The sequence below is a fragment of the Artemia franciscana genome, chromosome 14, assembly GCF_032884065.1.
Source record: "Artemia franciscana chromosome 14, ASM3288406v1, whole genome shotgun sequence".
Lineage (NCBI taxonomy): Eukaryota > Metazoa > Arthropoda > Branchiopoda > Anostraca > Artemiidae > Artemia > Artemia franciscana.
The window spans coordinates 9,158,730-9,179,242 of record NC_088876.1 but is presented as its reverse complement, the minus strand read 5'-3'; the positions used below and the strand labels follow the sequence as shown (position 1 = coordinate 9,179,242).

The following is a 20,513-nucleotide window of genomic DNA, read 5'->3' as shown; positions in this document are numbered from 1 at the left end:
CTTCTTGATTGCAAATATTTGAAAATCCATAAAGTTTAAATTTATTATCAAAAATTACGAGCTCTGGAATTTTAGTCTAATTTTTGAAAAATACACAGAATACATCCAGACAGGAGAAGAGGCTAAATAAAATTAAAACATGAAAATAAAAATATGGGAAAATCCACAATTCAGAGGTATAAAATTTGTGTTTACAAATTGTTTTTTCTCTGATTGTTTTTTTATTAGTGACAATCACTGATATATTTTCTGATGCACTACCAATAAATTAGGTCCCTCACTTGATTTGTCTGCCTATTTATCTAAAAAAAAGGAATTTGAACTATACTTCCTATCAACCGATCTTAACCCAGTTTAATTCTTTTAATTTTTTTGATAAGTAAGATGTACCAAAATAAAATGATTGATTAGGTATATTTTTTAATCAAAAGCTGCAATGTCTTTATCTATGTCTCTAAAGGGCCACGTAGATCAAGGCTCACCTTAGAAGCATTATTTTTATCTCTGTTTCTGATTATTGTTTAATTTAAAACCTATTGCTTTCCCCTAAGACGTACTTGGAGATATTCTTAGACCTCAGTTCCTCTAGGGTTACATAAAAATAAATAAATTACTTTTTTTATTCTCCTGGTAAAAAGAAACAAAATAAAATCCTTGAGACAGCAAAGATGTGACTATGCAACTTTATTTCCTAATGTCGAGTAAGAAGAGAAGAAAAGATGCAGAGGGGGAGACAGTAAAAAGAGATGAAGCTAATGAATAGGAAATGTACTCTGTAAGACATAAGATTCCGGAAAAACCTTTTTTATTATATATTATTGCTCAATATGCGAGCCAGCTCGATGCGTACTTTTTTTTTACAAGCATGAATACATGATTCAATTGTTTTTATTTAAAAAATGAAAAGTAAATAGAATAAAGAATGTCCATGAGAGAGGACAAATAAAATTATTTTCATCTTCAATAAATTGAAAAAATTTAAACACAATCTAAATAATTATATTCGAGGAGAAGACAGACTTTTGAATAAGAAGATTTTTGTTACCGTGCGATGGCACATCACTTGAAGATTTTCTGGACCGTCCTTCTGTTAAAATTTGACATTGACACAAAAATTTTATTTTTACCTAATTAGAAAACCCTAAAGATCTGTTTAAAACAATTATTATTTGAGAAATTTAGCCACTTTGGGAGTTTCCTGTGGTGCTAGCTGCTTTGATTGACAAACACGCCGACAAAACAGAGAAATAAGATTTTAATGTCTTTTCAGTCTAATTTCAATGAAAATCTAAAATTTTTGACAGTTTGATGATAGCTATTCCTTAGGGAGAAATCGCTATCGGAACCTCTGTCTTTGAGATGCTCAGCCGGTGATGAGGCTCGCAAAATGATTTCGTAGGAATCCTGTCGGCTTAAAGTGTGCTATATCAAACTTAATAGAACTTATATGTTTTACTCAAAAATTATCCTATAATCTTAACTAATGGACTAATTATTCACACTAAGCAAACCAAATGAATCTAATTTTAAATAATTTAATATATTTTATCAATGGCTATTACAGCGAAAGTAATATTATTGTAGAAAATTGCAGAGGCATAAAAGTATACTTTTTTCGTCTTTGTTACGAAATAATGTTTCATTTGTAAACCATGATATCATATGTGACTACTTACTAATAGGTATAGTGACTCATGCTATTAGCTACCAAACTATAAAAGAAAAGTAATAGCAGCAATTACATTAGTATGCATCTTTTCATTTTTGTTTCAATATCTAAAATTCATAAATTTTAATATTATTTATCAAAGATTACAAGCTCTGGCATTTTAGTTTAATTTTAGAAAAATAAACAGAATATATCCAAACAGGAAAGGAGGCTAAATAAAATTAAAACATGAAACTAAAAATATAAGAAAATCAAAATTGCAGAGGTGTCAAACATCTGTTTACAAATTGTTTTTTTTCTCCATCTGTATTTTCTTTAGTGACTATCATATAGGCCCATTCATTGATATGTTTTCTAACTAATTAATAATTATTAATTAATAATAATTAACGTCCTCTAAATATTTACGTCCCTCACTTAATTTATCTGCTTGTTTATCTAAAAATTCTAAACTGAACTTACAAACATCCCATTTTAAGCCAGTTACAATTTTCTTGTTCTTATAATTCTCTTTGATAAGTAAGATCTACCCAAATAAAATGATTGATTAAGTGTCGTGTCATTTTGAATCAATAGCTACAATGTCTTTATCTGTGTTGTCAGAGGGCCACATAGATCCAGGCTTACCTTAGAAGCATTATTTCTATCTATATTTCTGATTATTGTTTCATTTAAATCCTATTGATTTCCCCTAAGATGTATTTGAACATATTCTTGGACCTTAGTTCATCTAGGATTACGTAAAAAAAAATAATTTCGTTATGCTCCTGATCAATCGAAACAAAATACTATCCTCGAGACAGCAAAGATGTGACTATATAACCTTATTTACTACTATTGAGTAGGAAGAGAAGAAATGATGCAGAGGAGGAGACGGTAAAAAAGAGATAAAGCTAATGAGTAGGAAATGTTCTCCGTAAAATAAAAGATTTCGGGGAAAGCCTTTTTATTATATATCATTGCTCAATATGCGAGCCTGCTCGATGCGTACTTTTTTTTCAGACATGAATCAATGATTCAATTGTTTTTATTAAAAAATGAAAAGCAAATAGAATAAAGAAAGTCCGTGAGAGACAACAATAAAACTTGCTTTTATCCTCAATAAATCGAAACAAGTTAAAAACATACTAAATAATCAAATTCGAGGAGACGATAGACATTTCTTGACCGTCCGGCGGTCCTTCCGCCAAGAAGAGAAGAAAAGATGCAGAGGAGGAGACGGTAAAAAAGAGATGAAGCTAATGAGTAGAAAATGTTCTCCGTAACATAAAAAATTTCGGGGAAAGCCTTTTTATTATTTATCATTGCTTGCATATGCGAGCCTGCTCGATGCGTACTTATTTTTTAAGGCATGAATCAATAATTCAATTGTTTTTATTAAAAAAATGAAAAGCAAATAGAATAAGGAAAGTCCGTGAGAGACAACAATAAAACTTGCTTTTATCCTCAATAAATCGAAGCAAGTTAAAAACATACTAAATAATCAAATCCGAGGAGAAGGTAGACATTTCTTGACCGTCCGACGGTCCTCCGCTGAAACCTGACATCAACACAAAAATTTAATTTTTAATAAGGGATGTTTCTTCCTAACTTAAGAATGTCGAATCCAATGGCAGAGTCGGAATTTTTTTCTGCTATTTTATCTGAGGTATAATCTAGTATTTAAATTGTCAAAAGATAATAGTTTACTTACTAATGTAGTTTCTGTCTCTGTAAGTTTATTAAATAAATAAAAACAAGTTTTTTTAACTGAAAGTAAGGAGCGACATTAAAAGTGAAAGTGAAAGGGGCTGCTTCCTCATCAACGCCCCGCTCTTTACGCTAAAGTTCATTTACTGTTTTAAAAAGAAGAGTTGATAGAAAGAGTCAAACTTTAGCGTAAAGAGCGGGGCGTTGATGAGGAAGCAGCCCCTTTAATATACGAAGTATACATCAAAAGTATACATTAAAACTTTAACTTACGCTAAAGTTTTTAGCGTAAGTTATCCCTTTCATATACGAAGTATACATTAAAACTTGAAACGAACAGAAATTACTTTAAAGTATACATTAAAACTTAAAACGAACAGAAATTACTTCGTATATGAAACGGGCTGCTTCCTCATTAACGCCCCACTCCTTACGCTAAAGTTTGACTCTTTCTCTCAACTCTTTTTTTTAAAACAGTAAAAAACTTTAGCGTAAAGAGCGAGGCGTTGATGAGGAAGCAGCCCCTTTCATATACGAAGTAATTTCTGTTCGTTTTAAGTTTTAATGTCGCTCCTTACTTTCAGTTAAAAAAACTTTTCTTTTTTATTTAATTTCTGAACGTTTTTGAATCAATGCATGTTTTGATTTTGGCTCTCCGCAGAGGAATAATTAAAACGAAATTTGCATGTTTATTTTTTGGCTACATGGCTTTCTCATAGTTTTGATCGAGTGATTTTGAGAAAAAAAGGAGCGTGGGAGGAAGCCTAGCTGCCCTCCAATTTTTTGGTACTTAAAAAGGCAACTAGAACTTTTTATTTTTTACGAATATTTTTATTAGTAAAAGATATACGTAACTTATAAATTAGCTTACATAACGAACTTTTGTATCCTCATGTTTTTATTACATATATGAGGTGGTTCACCCCCTAGTCAGTACCTCGCTCTTTATACTAAAGCTTAAATTTTGTCCCAATTCATTAAGAATGACCCCTGAATAACAAAAGCCGTAGAATAAATACTTGAAATTACTAAAAATACTTTAGCGTAAAGACCGAGGTCTTAGGAGGAGGTGAGCCCCTCATATGCGTAATAATTTCTATTCGTTTTAAGTTTTAATGCTGTTCCTTACTTCCAGTTGAAAAAACTTTTTCATATTTATTTTTTCATTGTTTTTTTTTAATAATTCTAGAAAATCCTGCGCTCCCTTCATGGAAATTTTCTTCCCCCATGACAAATTCGTCGATGTAAAGTTCTCCCAACATATCCCTCTCTTCTCAACCCCTCCCCCAACCAAAATATCCCCCTGAAAACGTCTGCACACTTTCCAATAACCATTACTATATGTAATTGCAGCCCCTCCCACGGGGACTGTGGGAGAGTAAGTCATCCCTAAAGACATAGTTATAAGGTTTTTCGACTACGCTGAATAAAATGGCTATCTCAGAATTTTGATCCGTTGACTTTGGGAAAATAATTAGCATGGACGGGGGCCTAGGTGCCCTGCAATTTTTTTGGTCACTTAAAAAGGGCACTAGAAATTTTCATTTCCGTTAGAATGAGCCCTCTTGCAACATTCTAGGACCACTGGGTCGATACGATCACCCCTGGAAAAAAAAAAACAACAAACAAATAAACACACATCCGTGATCTGCCTTCTGGCAAAAAATACAATATTCCGCATTTTTGTAGATAGGAGCTTGAAACTTCTACAGTAGGGTTCTCTAATACGCTGAATCTGATGGTGTGATTTTCGTTAAGATTATATGGCTTTTACGGGCTGTTTCCCCCTGTTTTCCAAAATAAGGCAAATTTTTTCAGGCTCGTAACTTTTGATGGGTAAGACTAAACTTGATGAAACTTATATATGTAAAATCAGCATTAAAATGCAATTCTTTTGATGTAGCTATTGGTATCAAAATTCCATTAGTTTTTGGTTACTATTGAGCGGGGTCGCTCCTTACTACAGCTCGCTACCACAAACTGTTTGATTTGTCTACAATTAGTTTACTTTATCATGCCAGTTTATATGAATTCGTTTGTCTATACATTATCTTTATAAGTGATCAATAATTGTGTATGTATTTATGCATTTATTTATTTTTCTTGAAAATATTTCCCTATTTTTTCCGGGAAAATTGGCATCCTCAGATGTTCTGGCCTAAAAAGCAATCTAGAGAGGCCAGAAGTTTGAAGAAATTTGTTAAGAGCCTTAATTTTCGAAAAAAAATATGAGTAACGTCATTTTTATATACATCATATACATCAGTATTGGAATAATGCTGTCACACTTGTCACATTTATCTGCAAAAATTGAAGATTCTAAAGCATGGGGAAGTTTATATTAAATTGCTTAAAGAGCAAAAATCTGACAACTACAAAAACAATTGTATATATTTGGACAAGGGATAACAACAATTCAAAAATCTTACTGAAAAAAAAAAAAACAAACAAAAATTTGAAGCTTAGTTAACACGGAGTGCCACGTCATACTATTTTCATTTCATAGTCCTAAAGAAATTTCGAAGTTAAAAAAAAAAAAAAAATGTCTACAAATCGGCAGTGATAATTAAAAATGCAGTATAATCCATTTTTGTAACTTTTCAGGAGAGCCAAAAAACAGAAAAAAAATTGTTGGCTTTGGTCGTCTGAAAGATGGGATTAATGGGGATAAAGGGAGCATCTCCTAAACCAACTTTTTATGCTCTTTTCATTGGTACAGATTACATTCAACTGTTTCGAGTGAATTTAAAATTATTCGATTTTATGGTGTATTTATCCTTTTTCCTGGACAAAAAAGGAGACTAAGGCTGGATCTCCATGTTGCAACTCCATAAGAAAATCCTCTTCAGTCATTTTGAATGGCAACAACACCAGAAGGAATCTGGCCATTTTTTCCGAACTGTCAGATACAGCTACCTCGGAGAATTCTTTTGACATATAATTTACCTTTGACCCCTGTTCGGTTGAACTCCGAGAGACTTCAACGGAAGTTCTATGTTATGCCGTATATCTCCTTTTTCCTTCACAAAAAAGTAGAAAAAGTAATCTCCTCATGTTATAACTCCGTAAGATAGTCCTCATGCTGTCATTCTGAATCGCAACAAGACCTAAAAGAATCTGAACATTTGGTTCTCATTGTCAGTAAAGGCGCCCCCGAAATACATTTTGATATGTAATTTACCTTTGAACCCTGTTCCGTTGAAGTGCAAGAGACTTGGTCCAGTCCTGCTTTTTCCCACCAGCTTCCTTATTCCACGATCAATTACAAGAACCTGCTTGAATGTAGCTATTTTTGCTCATTCCATTGTATTGGACATATATGAATCTTCTTTTAGTATCCAATCAAACAGTTCGTGGTAACGAACTGTAGTAAGGAGCGACCCGGTTCAATAGTAACTAAAACTCTAAAAAATTGAATTTTGATATCAATAGCTACATCAAAAGAATTGCATTTTAATGCTGATTTTAAATATATAAGTTTCATCAAGTTTTGTCTTACCCATCAAAATTTACGAGCCTGAGAAAATTTGCCTTATTTAAGAAAATAGAAAGAACCCCCTAAAAGTCGTAGAATAACGAAAATGACACCATCAGATTCAGCGTATCAGAGAACCCTACTGTAGAAGTTTCAAGCTCCTATCTACAAAAACGTGGAATTTTGTATTTTTTGCCAGAAGACAAATCACGGGTGCGTGTTTATTTGTTTATTTTTGTTTTTTTTTTCCAGGGGTCATCGTATCGACCAAGTGGTCCTAGAATGTCGCAAGAGGGCTTATTCTAAAGGAAATGAAAAGTTCTAGTGCCCTTTTTAAGTGAGCAAAAAAATTGGAGGGCATCTAGGCCCCCTCCCACGCTCATGTTTTTCCCAAAGTTAACGGATCAAAATTTTGAGATAGCCATTTTGTTCAGCATAGTCGAAAACCATAATAACTATGTCTTTGGGGATGACTTACTCCCCCACAATCCCTGGGGGAGGGACTGCAAGTTGCAAACTTTGACCGGTGTTTACATATAGTAATGGTTATTGGGAAGTGTAGAGACGTTTTCAGGGGGATTTTATTTTGTTTGGGGGTAGGGCTGAGGGGAGGGGGATATGTTGGAGGATCTTTCCTTGGAGGAATCTGTCATGGGGGAAGAAGAATTCAATGAAAAGGGCGCAGGATTTTCTAGCATTACTATAAGAAAACAATGAAAAATAAACATGAAAACGTTTTTTCAAATGAAAGGAAGGAGTAGCATTTAAACTTAAAACGAACAGAGATTATTATGCATATGAGGGGTTCTAAAAATACTTTACCATAAAGAGCGAGGTATTTAGGAGGAGATATATGCCTCGCTCTTTATGCTAAAGTATTTTTAGTAATTTCAACTATTTATTCTATGGCCTTTCTGATTCAGGGGTCATTCTTAAAGAATTGGGACAAAACTTACGATTTAGTGTAAAGAACGAGGTATTAACGAGGGTTCAAACCCCCTCGTATGCATAATAAAAATATAAGATTATGAAAGTTTGTTACGTAAGTTAATTCTTAAGTTACGTATATTTTTTACTAATAAAAACGTTCGTTAAAAATTAAAAGTTCTAGTTGCCTTTTTTAGGAACCGAAAAATTGGAGGGCAACTAGGCCTCCTTCTCCGCCCCTTATTTCTCAAAATCGTCTGATCAAAACTAAGAGAAAGTCATTTAGCCAAAAAAAGAATTAATATACAAATTTCATTTTAATAATTTATGTGCGGAGAGCCAAAACCAAACATGCATTGATTCAAAAACTTTCAGAGATTAAAAAAAAAATAATTTTTTTAGCTGAAAGTAAGGAGCGAAATTAAAACTTAAAACGAACAGAAATTACTCCGTATATGAAATGGGTTGTCCCCTCCGCAATCCCTCGCTCTTGACGCTAAAGTTCGACTCTTTGCCACAATTCTACTTTTTAAAACAATTAAAAACTTTAACGTAAAGAGCGAGGGATTGCGGAGGGGACAACCCATTTCACACGGAGTAATTTCTGTTCGTTTTAAGTTTTAATTTCACTCCTTACTTTCAGCTAAAAAAATTAGTTTTTTTTTATTTTAATTTCCTAAAAGACCATCGTTTCATCGAAATATTTTGAAGCTCCACCTCTACTGACTCTACCTATTCGTAGTCTCTTCTTTCTCTTTTTTTTACTCATGGATTTCAGGTAATTTAATTGTTTTAGTTCAAAAAATAAGGAATGCAATCGTTAGTATAACTTCTTGAAAGAACTTCGAATAACACAAAAGTAAAATATAATGAACAAAATTATCGCAAAATTTCTTTATACAGTGAAAGATTTACTTGCACAAGACGTACCAAATTCATGATATTTAAATAATGACAAAACAAGTTTGCACTTCGTCTTATTCCACAGCGAAAAAAAAATGTTGTGATTAGTGCAAAATTCTATTTAGGCTACTTTTACTCGAATCTACAAGAAGAAATGAACAATAAAGTATCTTATTTGTTTGTTTTCTGGTCTTTGTAAGTAGCAAATTACTTAGTAATATGATACTTTTTAGACTGAGAGAGGCTGAAGACAGAACAGTGCGGTTTTAGAGGCTCAGTAGCCTCAGTAGGCTCAAGACAAGAACAGTGCGGTTTTAGCAAAAAATAGAAGATGTTTTGACAAAATCTTCACTCTTAGGTTAATAATTGAGAAGTGCCTTAGTTTTCAAACAGCTTTGGTCCTCACTTCTATAGATTATAAGCAAGCGTTCGGTTCTCTTGATAGAAAAACATTAGGAAAAATTTTATCCTTGTATGGTATACCAGGTAAATACATTAAATTGAATAGTGCTATTTAAGAGAAAAACGCTGCTTCAGTAAGGTATGAAATGAGGTTAGCAGCTGGTTTTGTATTATATCAGGAGTTAAGCAAGGTTGTGTGCTATCCCCCTTTGTAGGAATCATTTTGATGGACTTTGTCTTAAGGAGAACAAGAAAAGCAATGGGAGACCACTGAACTCAGTGGAGAGGAAAAATTCTCCCGAACTTAGATCATGCTGACGATTTAAGCATCCTAGATGAAAGTTTGAGCTAATAATGAACTTTTAGAGGATTTGCAAGTTCAACGTGCTAGAATTGGTTTGAAAATTAATATTAAGAAGACTAAGTCACTAGGGCAAGGAATAAGTGAAGATGAAAAGATGACGCTTGGTAACAAAAATATTTATCAGGTGGGCAGCTTCACTTACCTTGGTAGTATTATTAGTAAGGACGATGGGAGCAATAAAGATGTTAAAAGTAGAATAGCAAAGGCTCAGGGTGTTTATTCACAGTTAAAACACTTTGGAAAAACAGAAATATAAGTCTGCAAAACAAGATTAGAATATTGGAAGGAACAGTGATGACAGTGGTCAAACATGGCTCTAAAGCATGGGTGCTCCGAAAAGCGGATGAAGATTTACTAGATGTTTTCCAGAAAAATTGCCTACGGATTGCTCTGGGTACCCGGCTGACTGACCGTATCTTAAACAGTAGGCTGTTCGAAAAATCTGGTTCAATCCCGCTTTCTAGGGCTATAATTAAGAAAGGTTGAGATGGCTAGGGAACTTTCTCCGGATGAAGGATGACAGATTACTGAAAATTGCCTTATTCGGCCAACCGTTTAGGGCTAAACCGAAATAAATTCTTTCTCCTTTGGGGTGAGAGGATGTCATAAAGAAAGATCTAAAGGAAATGGAAACTTCCTGGGAGTGTATAAAGAGGCAGGCTTTGAATATTTTGGGATGGAGGAGGATTGTGCGTAGCTGTGTTGATCTCGGGTGGCTTGGAGCTGCGGTGAGTTGTTAGTAGTGGTGTTTAAACATCTTCACTTTGCCATCCTTCAAAACACGTGGTTATATCAGATGAACGTTTATTCACTGACAAGTCAAGCCAAAATTTCTTTTTCTGCTTATCACAAAAATGTGTGTATAATATCAGAATTTTGTTTTTTTCTTTTGAAATCGCTCTAGGACCCTTGATATTCTTTGCCAAATATTTCATGCGTTTCAATTTCTGTTTCAGGCAATCAAAACGTTGTAAAGTGTTGTTGAAATCGCAGTTGTAGAGTAGATCTTTCTGACTCTTGAGAACTAGCCTTCACAATTCTCTTTAGCACGACTAAATCTTTTTCACAGCCCTTTTTAGTTGACTTCTCATTTTTCCAAATGAAAAAATATGTTGTATCCAGAACCTTTAAACGAGGGTTTCTCTTGCAAATTTGGAACAGGGTCACCAGATCCTTCAAATTCTCGGCAGCAGCCTGATTTCTGATCTTCTTTTCGATTCAGCCATGGATAGCGTCCGCTGTCATTTGTGTGTGAACTTCAGTAAGCTACTTCAAGCTTATGATGTTGGGTCCCCAGCTCTGATTTACGATGCAAACAAGTGAACTAGACAGAATACAAGTTTTGTTTTGGGCTGAGGAATTGTCACACCACAAAACAAATTCTTTCACTTCTCGTAGCTCACGGATTAGAGTGTATGTGGCTTCTGCCGCAGATGGTTTCATGCCAAACTATGCAATATGCTATCTCGGGCCCGCGTTTTCCTGATTTTAAAGGAGCAAAAGTCTTATCGAAGACTGCTAGAAGGCTAGAGAAGTATGGCTCCTTGATGTTTGGCATAATGGGCAGCAAAAGTACATTTTGTATATTGAAACTTTACACCGTTTTTTCCACCTCATGAGGGTGATGTGCATCTTTTTCTTGTTTCAACAGATCCTTACATGTAATAGTTTTGTACTGCAATTATCAATTGACTTTAGAGGTAAGAAATAGTTATAACTGAGCTTTTTCATGGGTAATATGTGACCATCCAATTTCATCCTTCTCCTGAAAATATTCATAGGCTATATAAGTGGTTCTGTATAGGTTAGGCTTTAGTTTTTTTCATAATATTCGAAGTTTTTTAACTTCCTTTGTGAATTGGCTCCAGACAAATGTGGAGTACCAAAGAAAGTAGTGTTAAACTGTCCGTGGCTTGGCCTACATCATTATAAGGTAAAAAGAGCAAGATACGTCCCCGCACTCTTAGTGCTTTGACAGACACTGCAAGAAGAAAGATCCCAACAAAAACATAACAAAATATTTTTAATAAGACCACAAAGGCTTTACATAAAATATGAAACGAAAAAAGTAAATATATCCACAAAAAAGAGAACAAAATTAGAAAAACAGAGATACTAGTGATGTTTTTCTATACTCTAATTATTACAATTTATGAAAAAGAGATATTATAAATCCTCCTAATTATAAAAAAAATCTATTCGACGTCTTACAACAAGTCAAATCAATGGACAGGCTGCATCTGTAGCCTGGGAAAGAATTCATACCCAATTCAATTTTGGATGGTCTTTTCATTCTAATTCTAGTTTCAGACGCTTCATCAATTTCAGTAGTGATATTTCCAAATGTCAATTGTTCTATTTACAGTAAGTAGCCTATATGTTTTATATTGGAATTGAAGATGGCTTAGTTGAAGTCTTTACAAAAATACTTGCTCGGTATTTGTTTTTCATTGGCTGAAAATTGTCCTTTCTGTTTTCTTCTTTTCCTTTTCTTCATTGTTTTTTACTTCTCCAATTATCTTTCTGTTCCTTTCACTTTTCTTCTCGGGTTTACTCGCATTTCTATTAAGAAAAATCTTCTTAACATTAAGGAAAAACTCAATATTCCTTTTGGCTTTAAGTATCTATCTTCTATAGCTCTTACCACGTCCTGTTTAAATATAATTTCTAGCTACCCTCCTTTTTGGAGGAATTTAAAGGATCATTCCCTTCAGAATATCTTCAGTAATCAGATATGCTGATTACAAAGCACTTGCTGTAGCAGCCCACATAAATTGGAGGCCTCAAGATTTTTAGTAGCTGGGGAAAGAGCACCCTAAAATGACATCATTCGACAGACGGTGAAACAAGAGAAAATTCATCATAACACTTGGATACTCACAATTGCCATTTTTCTCTACTTTTTTCTTCTCAGGTAGATTCTCATTTCTATTCTGATTATGACTACAAATGTTCGACTGGGCTACTAATGTATCTATAAGTATTCTATTTTCCTTGCTTTGTTCTAATTGTCTGATCTTTCTAATTAAAAATAGCTATAATACTTTCCCAAGTGAACGAGTGGAGAAAAACCAGGTGCCTGGTGAGAAAAAGCAGATACCACAAAAAGAACTAGAAATTATACAAATGCGATGCAATGAGAAATCTGAAATTGTTGTTTATTATATATGAATGCTGTTATTGTTGAATATATTGTTATGATTGTAGTACTATTATAACCATTTTAATATTTTGACTGTTATTACTTACTATTTTCACTGCATCATTTTTATTAATTACAATCAATTATAATAACAAACTATTTATTGAATCTTCCTAATTATTGTCTTTTTGTTACTTATTAATAAATATATAGTTGTCATTGTGCTATTTTTATAGTTATTACTGGATTATATAGTATTATAATTTCATTGTGGTATTCTGGCTATTGGTTATAACTATTAATAGAATGCAATTATCTACTGACTGGTACGTACTGTTATTTATTATTATTTATAATTGTTTTTTTCAAACAGTTCGTGGTAACGAACTGTAAGGAGCGACCCGGCTCAATAGTAACCGAAACTCTAAATAATGGAATTTTGATACCAATAGTTACATCAAAAGAATTGAGTTTTAATGCTGATTTTAAATATATAAGTTTCGTCAAGATCAGTTATACCCATCAAAAGTTACGAGCCTGAGAAAATTTGTCTCATTTTAGAAAATAGGGGGAAACACCCCCTAAAAGTCATAGAATCTTAACGAAAATAAATCACACCATCAGATTCAGCGTATCAGAGAACCTTATTGTAGAAATTTCAAGCTCCTATCTACAAAAATGTGGAATTTCGCATTTTTTGCCAGAAGACAGATCACGGATGCGTGTTTATTTTTTATTTTTTCCAGGGGTGATCATATCGACTAAGTAGTCCTAGAATGTCACGAGAGGGCTCATTCTAACGGAAATTAAAAGTTCTAGTGCCCTTTTTAAGTGACCAAAAAAATTGGAGGGCACCTAGGCCACCTGTCACGCTCATTTTTTCCCAAAAGTCAGCGGATCAAAATTCTGAGATAGCCATTTTATTCACCATAGTCGAAAAACCTAATAACTATGTCTTTAGGGACGACTTACTCCCCCGCAGTCCCCGCGGGAAGGGCTGCAAGTTACAAACTTTGACCTGTGTTTACATATAGTAATGGTTACTAGGTAGTGTACAGACGTTTTCAGGGGGATTTTTTGGTTTAGGGGGAAGATTTGAGGGGGGGGGGGTACGTGGGAGGATATTTCCATGGAGAAACTTCTCATGGGGGAAGAGAATTTCAATGAAGGGGGCGCAGGATTTTCTACATTATTTGGAAAAACAATGAAATTATAAATATGAAAAGTTTTTTCTACTGAAAGTAAGGAGCAGCATCAAAACTTAAAACGAACAAAAATTATTACGCATATGAGGGGTTTACCTCCTCGTTATACCTCACTCTTTACGCTAAAGAATTTTTACTAATTTCAACTATTTATTCTACGGCCTTTGTGATTCAGAGGTGTCAAGCCTGTTGTCAACCATATTAAGCTTAATCCGTTGGGTCAATGTTTCATCAGGGTCAAGAATAAACAAATTTTGCAAATATTCTTTGACAATAATCAGGTGGATGAATGGCACCCGCTCTTTTAAATATTTGATCGTTATATCTGAAGCGGTGAGGTCCATAACCAAGGATGTTCAGAACAGAAAAAGGGAAGATAATCAGGAACTTGTAAAGACAGTGAGTAACAAAGTTGTACAATATATTCGAATATTTCGGATATATATTCAACAGCCGTCATCAGAAAAAAAATACAATATAAAGCAAATAGTAACAAAAACTTACTCAAAAATCTCATTCATAAAACATATTTTTTTAACAAATATCATAAAATATATTCCTTTGATTGAGTCCTGGCTTCATCGCCTTACATAGCTTGAGACAAGACTGACACAAGAAAAGAGTTATTCATTGAAGCCACCTAAATTGGTTAGAAATTGGTACAATTCCTTATTACAATAATTGCTCTTTTTGCGGCTAATCTTTTGTTTCTTTTCGGAGCGGATTTCTTTTGATCAGTTCCTAATGTTATTTTATTGTATGTTAAGTTATTTTCCATAATTAATTTGTTGACATTAATTTGAATGTGAACTCACCCAAGCCTCTAATCAGGGATGTATCATTATGTAAGTTTCGTTCGGTTTCAATTGCTTCGCGGACAAATTATTTGATTCCTAGGTCATTGCTAATTAAAATTAGGTAATTATTTCAATTAGCTGTTCTACACAACAGCTAATTGAAACAATTGCTTCAAATGCTTGTTCGTCACAAGCTGTCTAAACTGGAAACTATGCTGCGAATCAGCATAGTTTCCATACTGGCACGTACGCAGGGGGGGGGGGGCTTCGGGCCCGCCCCCCCCGAAATTTTTCGAACTGTTTAATTTCCCCATGGTTTCTTGGGATTTTTGGCAAAAGTAGGACATTTTTTAATAATCTAGATACATGTATGAAGTTTTTTTGGGGGATTTTACAGCATGTAATTATCTGATCAAGTCACTGCCCAATTATTAACCCATTTTCTGCCCAACTTTTATCCCTCTTTGAAGTAATTAGCGATTGTACTGTTATTTTGTTTTGTAAAAAGAGTTTGCTTTCCACAGAAAAATACAATTATTCTTGATATTATGGCGTTTTCAGGATAAAGTACAGCTTTTAATGGATAAATTTTGGAAACAATCATTTTTCATTAAAATAGACGTATTTGCAATAGAAGAACTACCCCCACAGCACCCATATTGCACTATTAACCCTAAAATTTCCCTTTCAGTGGGATATAATAGATTAATCACTGGTTCTAAATCGCTATGAACATAACCTGAGTCTAAAACGTACTTTTGAGGCCTCAGTCTCCTTCCCCCAGCCGCTACAATACTACTGATTAAGGTTAATCTGTATTTTCCGATATACGTGCTTTTTACATTTATTTAGTTACTATAAAAAAGTGCTACTTTATATCTGCTGTTTCGAAGGTTTTGGACCCCCCCCGAAATAAATTCCTGCGTACGTGCCTGTTTCCATACTATAGCACTTAAAAATGCTAATTCTAGAAGCCCATCCATTTTCTGGTTGTCACTTTGCGCATTTTTAGTTTGCCCCATGGAGGAGGAGGGTCAACCAGAAACGGATGTGCTTCTAGAATTAGCATTTCTAAGTGCTATAGTATGGAAACTATGCTATTTTGCAGTATAGTTTTCAGTTTAGACAGCTTCTGACGAAACTAAACAATTACCTAAATTGTTTCTTCAAATAACGCAGAGTAGTTGGGACTATAGAAAACATGGTTGCTTAAAGCTGAATCAAAAGATGATGAGCTACCACTATTTTTTAAGGTTTTTTCTATACTTTCTTTGTGCTGCTGCAACCGTGCTCCCAGGTTTTTGTGAGTTCGAACAATGTCATAATTTCCACATCTACATGGTATCTGATATACTCTTCTTTGACGAGTAACTCGGTTTTTATTCCTTCCAGATTTGAGAAGATTCATTACCCTTAAACTACTTTTGAAAACAACAAACACATTATTTTTAAACAGATTTTTTTTCCAGTTTTGTAATATTTTTTGGAATGTAAGATCGTGTTAGTGGGCTTATTCAAATCACCCACATGTATGGGAATTAAGGCTTTGAGAGAATATGTATTTATTCTTTGAGAAATAACAGTATTAATAACTGAAATAGGGTAACTGATGCAAAAAAGAAAATCTTTAGTAAATTCGTTTTTAATATACGGCTTTTAACAGAAATTAAGTACTTGATACAAAAAAAAAGATATTACCCGGCTTTATTCAGTCTGTGGATGATGCTTGAAATGAAGGTATATTTACTCTTTGAGCAATAAATGTCTTCATATCTGTTATTATATGTTTGTCTCCAGTATAAATATATGCATTCATTGGAAAAATTTAAGTGAACTGTTAAATGATCGTATGTTTTACTGAAGAATCTTTTTATAATATTATTAACGTGTCATCGATTTAATAGCATTTGAGGCTTAGGCCTTGGATCTAACTTAATTTGTCTTTTCTGAAAACACCGAGAGAACTTTTTTCATATGGCTGTTCTTCTCTAAAGAGTTTAACGTTAAAAAACGTCACTCCAAAGCACGTCCTCCTTTTACCATCGGCAACCCAATTGCGCAACCTAAGTAAAAGGAAAAACGGCCTCAATGTATTACTATTATAATGATAAGTTTACACACAAAAACTTCGGAGGGAGCTCATTTCGCTAGAAATGTCTATTTAGCTACCCTAAGCAAATTCTAGTTTCTTTTTAGATTCATAAGTGATAGGAGGGCATCAAAACTCCCTCCCACGCCCTTTTTACCTACCACCTCCGCCCAAGGATATCCAATCAAAATTTTAAGATAGCTGAAAACTATGCCTCTGGGGACGATATGCTCTTTGACAATGGTTGTAAGTTTTGCTAGTTGTTCGTTTTCTAGGGTTTGGTACTGGTAATAAGAAGCACAACTTGTTCGTGGGAGAGGAAGTTTAAAACTGGAAGGAAAAAAAGACAGAAAATGGAGCTTTGCCACAACGCCACCACTATAACCAATAAATATATACAAAAAAACATTGTACTTAGGTCCAGAAGCTGTATATCATCATAAATCTCCATAAAAATACATAAAAAATAATAAATTTCATTCTACAAAACAAAAGAATTCCTTAATAGTTTGTCTAAGTAAATGAATCTTCATTTGTCTTAACATCACATTTAAACTACTCCGTTATTGTAGAACTTGCATAGGTTTATATATGTAAGCAAGAGCCAGAGATCAGTTTAATATATTTAATACCATCCAACTTGGTCCTCGATGTATTTCGAAGTTTCTAATTTTCCCAAAATATCACTCTATCCTTTTTCTAACTTAAAGAAACGGTATGGAAATACATCCTTTGAAAGAACCTTTAGCAATAGTTTACCATTTTGTCAGGTTTTGACAAGAGTCTAAAACGTGGATCACTTTTCAATTGTACACTGAATCACATTCTAGAAGAGAACTATTTATGATATTACAAAACGATTTTTAAGTATAAAGGGAAGTGAAATGAAAACTGATTGTTTGATTCTTTACCATCTTTGTAGGGCTTGAGCTCTATCTAAGTGATGTTTGTGTTAACAATATTTTTGATATTGTTCTAAGTTTCATTGATTCTAACTGTGTCAATTTCAGTTTTAGATCATAATGTCAATATCCTTTCTGATTGGAATGGTTTTCAGACATAGATAAATTACGATTCCTATTTTTTGAATTGATAATTATAAGGAATTTCACTAATTTAGTTTAACATTAACAGCCGTTTTTAAACCTAATCCCTATCAGTTAAATTAATTTCTGTTCGTTTTAAGTTTTAATGTCGCTTCTTACTTTCAGTTAAAAAAAACTTGTTTTTTTATTTAATATCTTTCAAACTCAGTGTTAAAACTAATAGCTACCTATGTTTTTTAGTTTCTTGTAGTATTTGCACTATCAGTAAATTCTTTTGCAATGAGCTGTTTCTATCAATAATATATGTTAGGGTGTTTTTTTTAAATCTATTGTATGATTTAGCGTTTTCTTTTGAACTGGACGATAAAAAAAGAAAACATCCAAAGGATGAAGCATCCTATATGCGTGATTTTGCCTGTGAACGGTTCTTATGTATTTACATGTTCTATATTAAATCTTTGAATGGCGTATTTGGTTTTGAAACACAGCGCAAATAAGTTAATTTAAAAAGAAATTGAGTTATGTTTTATGATTAGTCATAAACTGTATTACTGTATAAAATCCTTACCAGCGAATGACAAAGTAATAAATATATTAGACAATGTTATAATTAATATAAATATATATATATATATATATATATATATATATATATATATATATATATATATATATATATATATATATATATATATATATATATATATTAGGGTACACGACCCCTAATAAATATAGTAGGGTACGAAGGCTACAGTTTTGATATAAAGTCTACTCCTTCAAATTATGCTGGTTCCGTCGATTATTTCAATAAGTTTTCTTATATTTTTTGGGCTCTCAGGATATTTAGAAGTTCCTATAATGTTGATTTTTCAAAGTGCACTATATCATTTTCCTTTTGTTCATAGAGATAGATGACAAATAGCCTATATGACTCTTGATATCGAACTTTTTTTCAGAGTTTTAGAGGCCTAAAAACATTCCTATTACAAAACACTCGACACATTTTATTTTTTGATTCTGTCAAGGAGTAAAGGATACAACTTTTTAAATTACCAAAAGCAATTGAGGAATTAAGTCTTACTCGAAATAGTCAGCACTTTGTCATTAAATTTTCTTTTTAAATAACTTTGAAATTTTAGAAAAAAATTTGTCTTATATATTTTTACCTTAATTGCCATTGCCTATGTTAAAGATTTCACCATAGTTCCATATTTCTAGGAACAAACCTGATTACTGCAATAGTTGGTAGCCGCGCGAAATTACCCTGCAACTTTCCAAAACTTGAACCCCACGATCGTGTCAGATTAATCCTGTGGTACAGAGAAGATATTGGAACCCCTATTTACAGGTTGGACATATTTGATTTGAAAATCTTAAGAAAGTAAAACTATAAGATGTGTAGAGTCCAGAAAAAAAAAATCTTGTTTGTAGAATCTACTTATATTCTCTGTATACAGACTACACACAATGTGCCATATATCTTGATAATCTGATATATTGGAAAATATCTAGCGTAAAAATGAGTGTTGTTTTCAGTTGGTAATTAAACTCGGGGAGAAGCAATTACCGAGAAAGTAATAGAGTCTCAGACGTGACCGTATCCCGGACAAGAGTTAGCACTTCGTACCGAGATTGAAACTATCTATAAGCTGGGATTCGCAATCCATGCAACCGTATTTTTAATATGATCAGATAGTTTATGATAACGAAGAGTAAGTAATTACTTCCTCGGCTCAATAATATAGTTTTTTTTCTTCAAAAATTTATAAATTTAAAGCACTTTTCTTTTTAATGGTCTTGGACATTCTGAAAACCCTTACTTATGCTATATTTAGCTCGTTCTTCTGCCTTTTTTTTATTTGAGCAATTGTTTGAGCACTATATTTTCGGAAGACTAACCGACAAAGCTTTAATTATTGAAACGTCAAGCTGGACGTTGGACGTGAAATCTGATAACTCTGGATATCACCATAATTGAAATCCAATATACATGAAATGCCATGTTCTCTTAAAAATGCTGATATTTTCTTTAACAAATTTGTAGATATAATAGATTTAGTCCGTTCAATTGACCATGGTCAAAAATACGAAAACAGAGAGAACTTAAGTAATCCTTGAATGGCGGCAAATTTTGATCTTAAGCAGCTTAAGTTATTTGTTTTAGGATAGATTTTGGATCTATTTCATTTACTTCCTATTAATCGATATGGGATATAATTGGATTTCTTACTTTGAAATATAATTCACACAAAATGATAAGTACCATTACCAAGCACAATTCCTTGCAAAAGTCCTATATCTCGAAATCTAAGGTTCCCACCCAACTTTTCCTCACTCTTCCATATGGACAAGCCCTATCTATATTACCTTATAAAGATTTCAGTGGAAGCCTGGGATATCCCAAGTCCTGAGGAGCTTTTCCCGTCACATTTCTGAGCCACTTCTTGCTGCAAATAATTTTTTTTTTGTATGGTGTCAGGATATTTAGCTCAATTTATTTCTTTACTTTTGTGAAATGATCCATGTAATTTACATCCCCCATTCCTTGGAAATACTGCATTTCAGAAGTCTGTATATGAAAAATAGGACTAGTGATCCCAATTTCACAAGTTTGAGTGTTATTTGAACTGAAAGCTTCCAAGAGTTAGGTTGCGTTTAATGTCTGCAGTGCTTCGGCTGCTGATGTTAGGTACATCTTAGGTGTCTCACTTAGCAGTATTCCTTGGCTCTCGTTTATTTGCCTTAGGTTTTATGTATCATTTGAACTTATGCTTTAAGGACTCAAACAATACTTTTAATTGAACG

The 20,513-nt window shown here is 33.3% G+C and overlaps 1 protein-coding gene across 1 annotated transcript in view; it reads left to right on the top strand.

Moving 5' to 3' along the window:
* The window catches only part of LOC136035282 (nephrin-like), a 255,108-nt gene that overhangs the window by 9,592 nt on the left and 225,003 nt on the right, over positions 1-20,513 (top strand). The window contains exon 2 of the mRNA XM_065716966.1: positions 18,927-19,056. Within this exon, the coding sequence (XP_065573038.1) occupies positions 18,927-19,056 (130 nt within the window). The remainder of the gene's footprint in view (positions 1-18,926; positions 19,057-20,513) is intronic.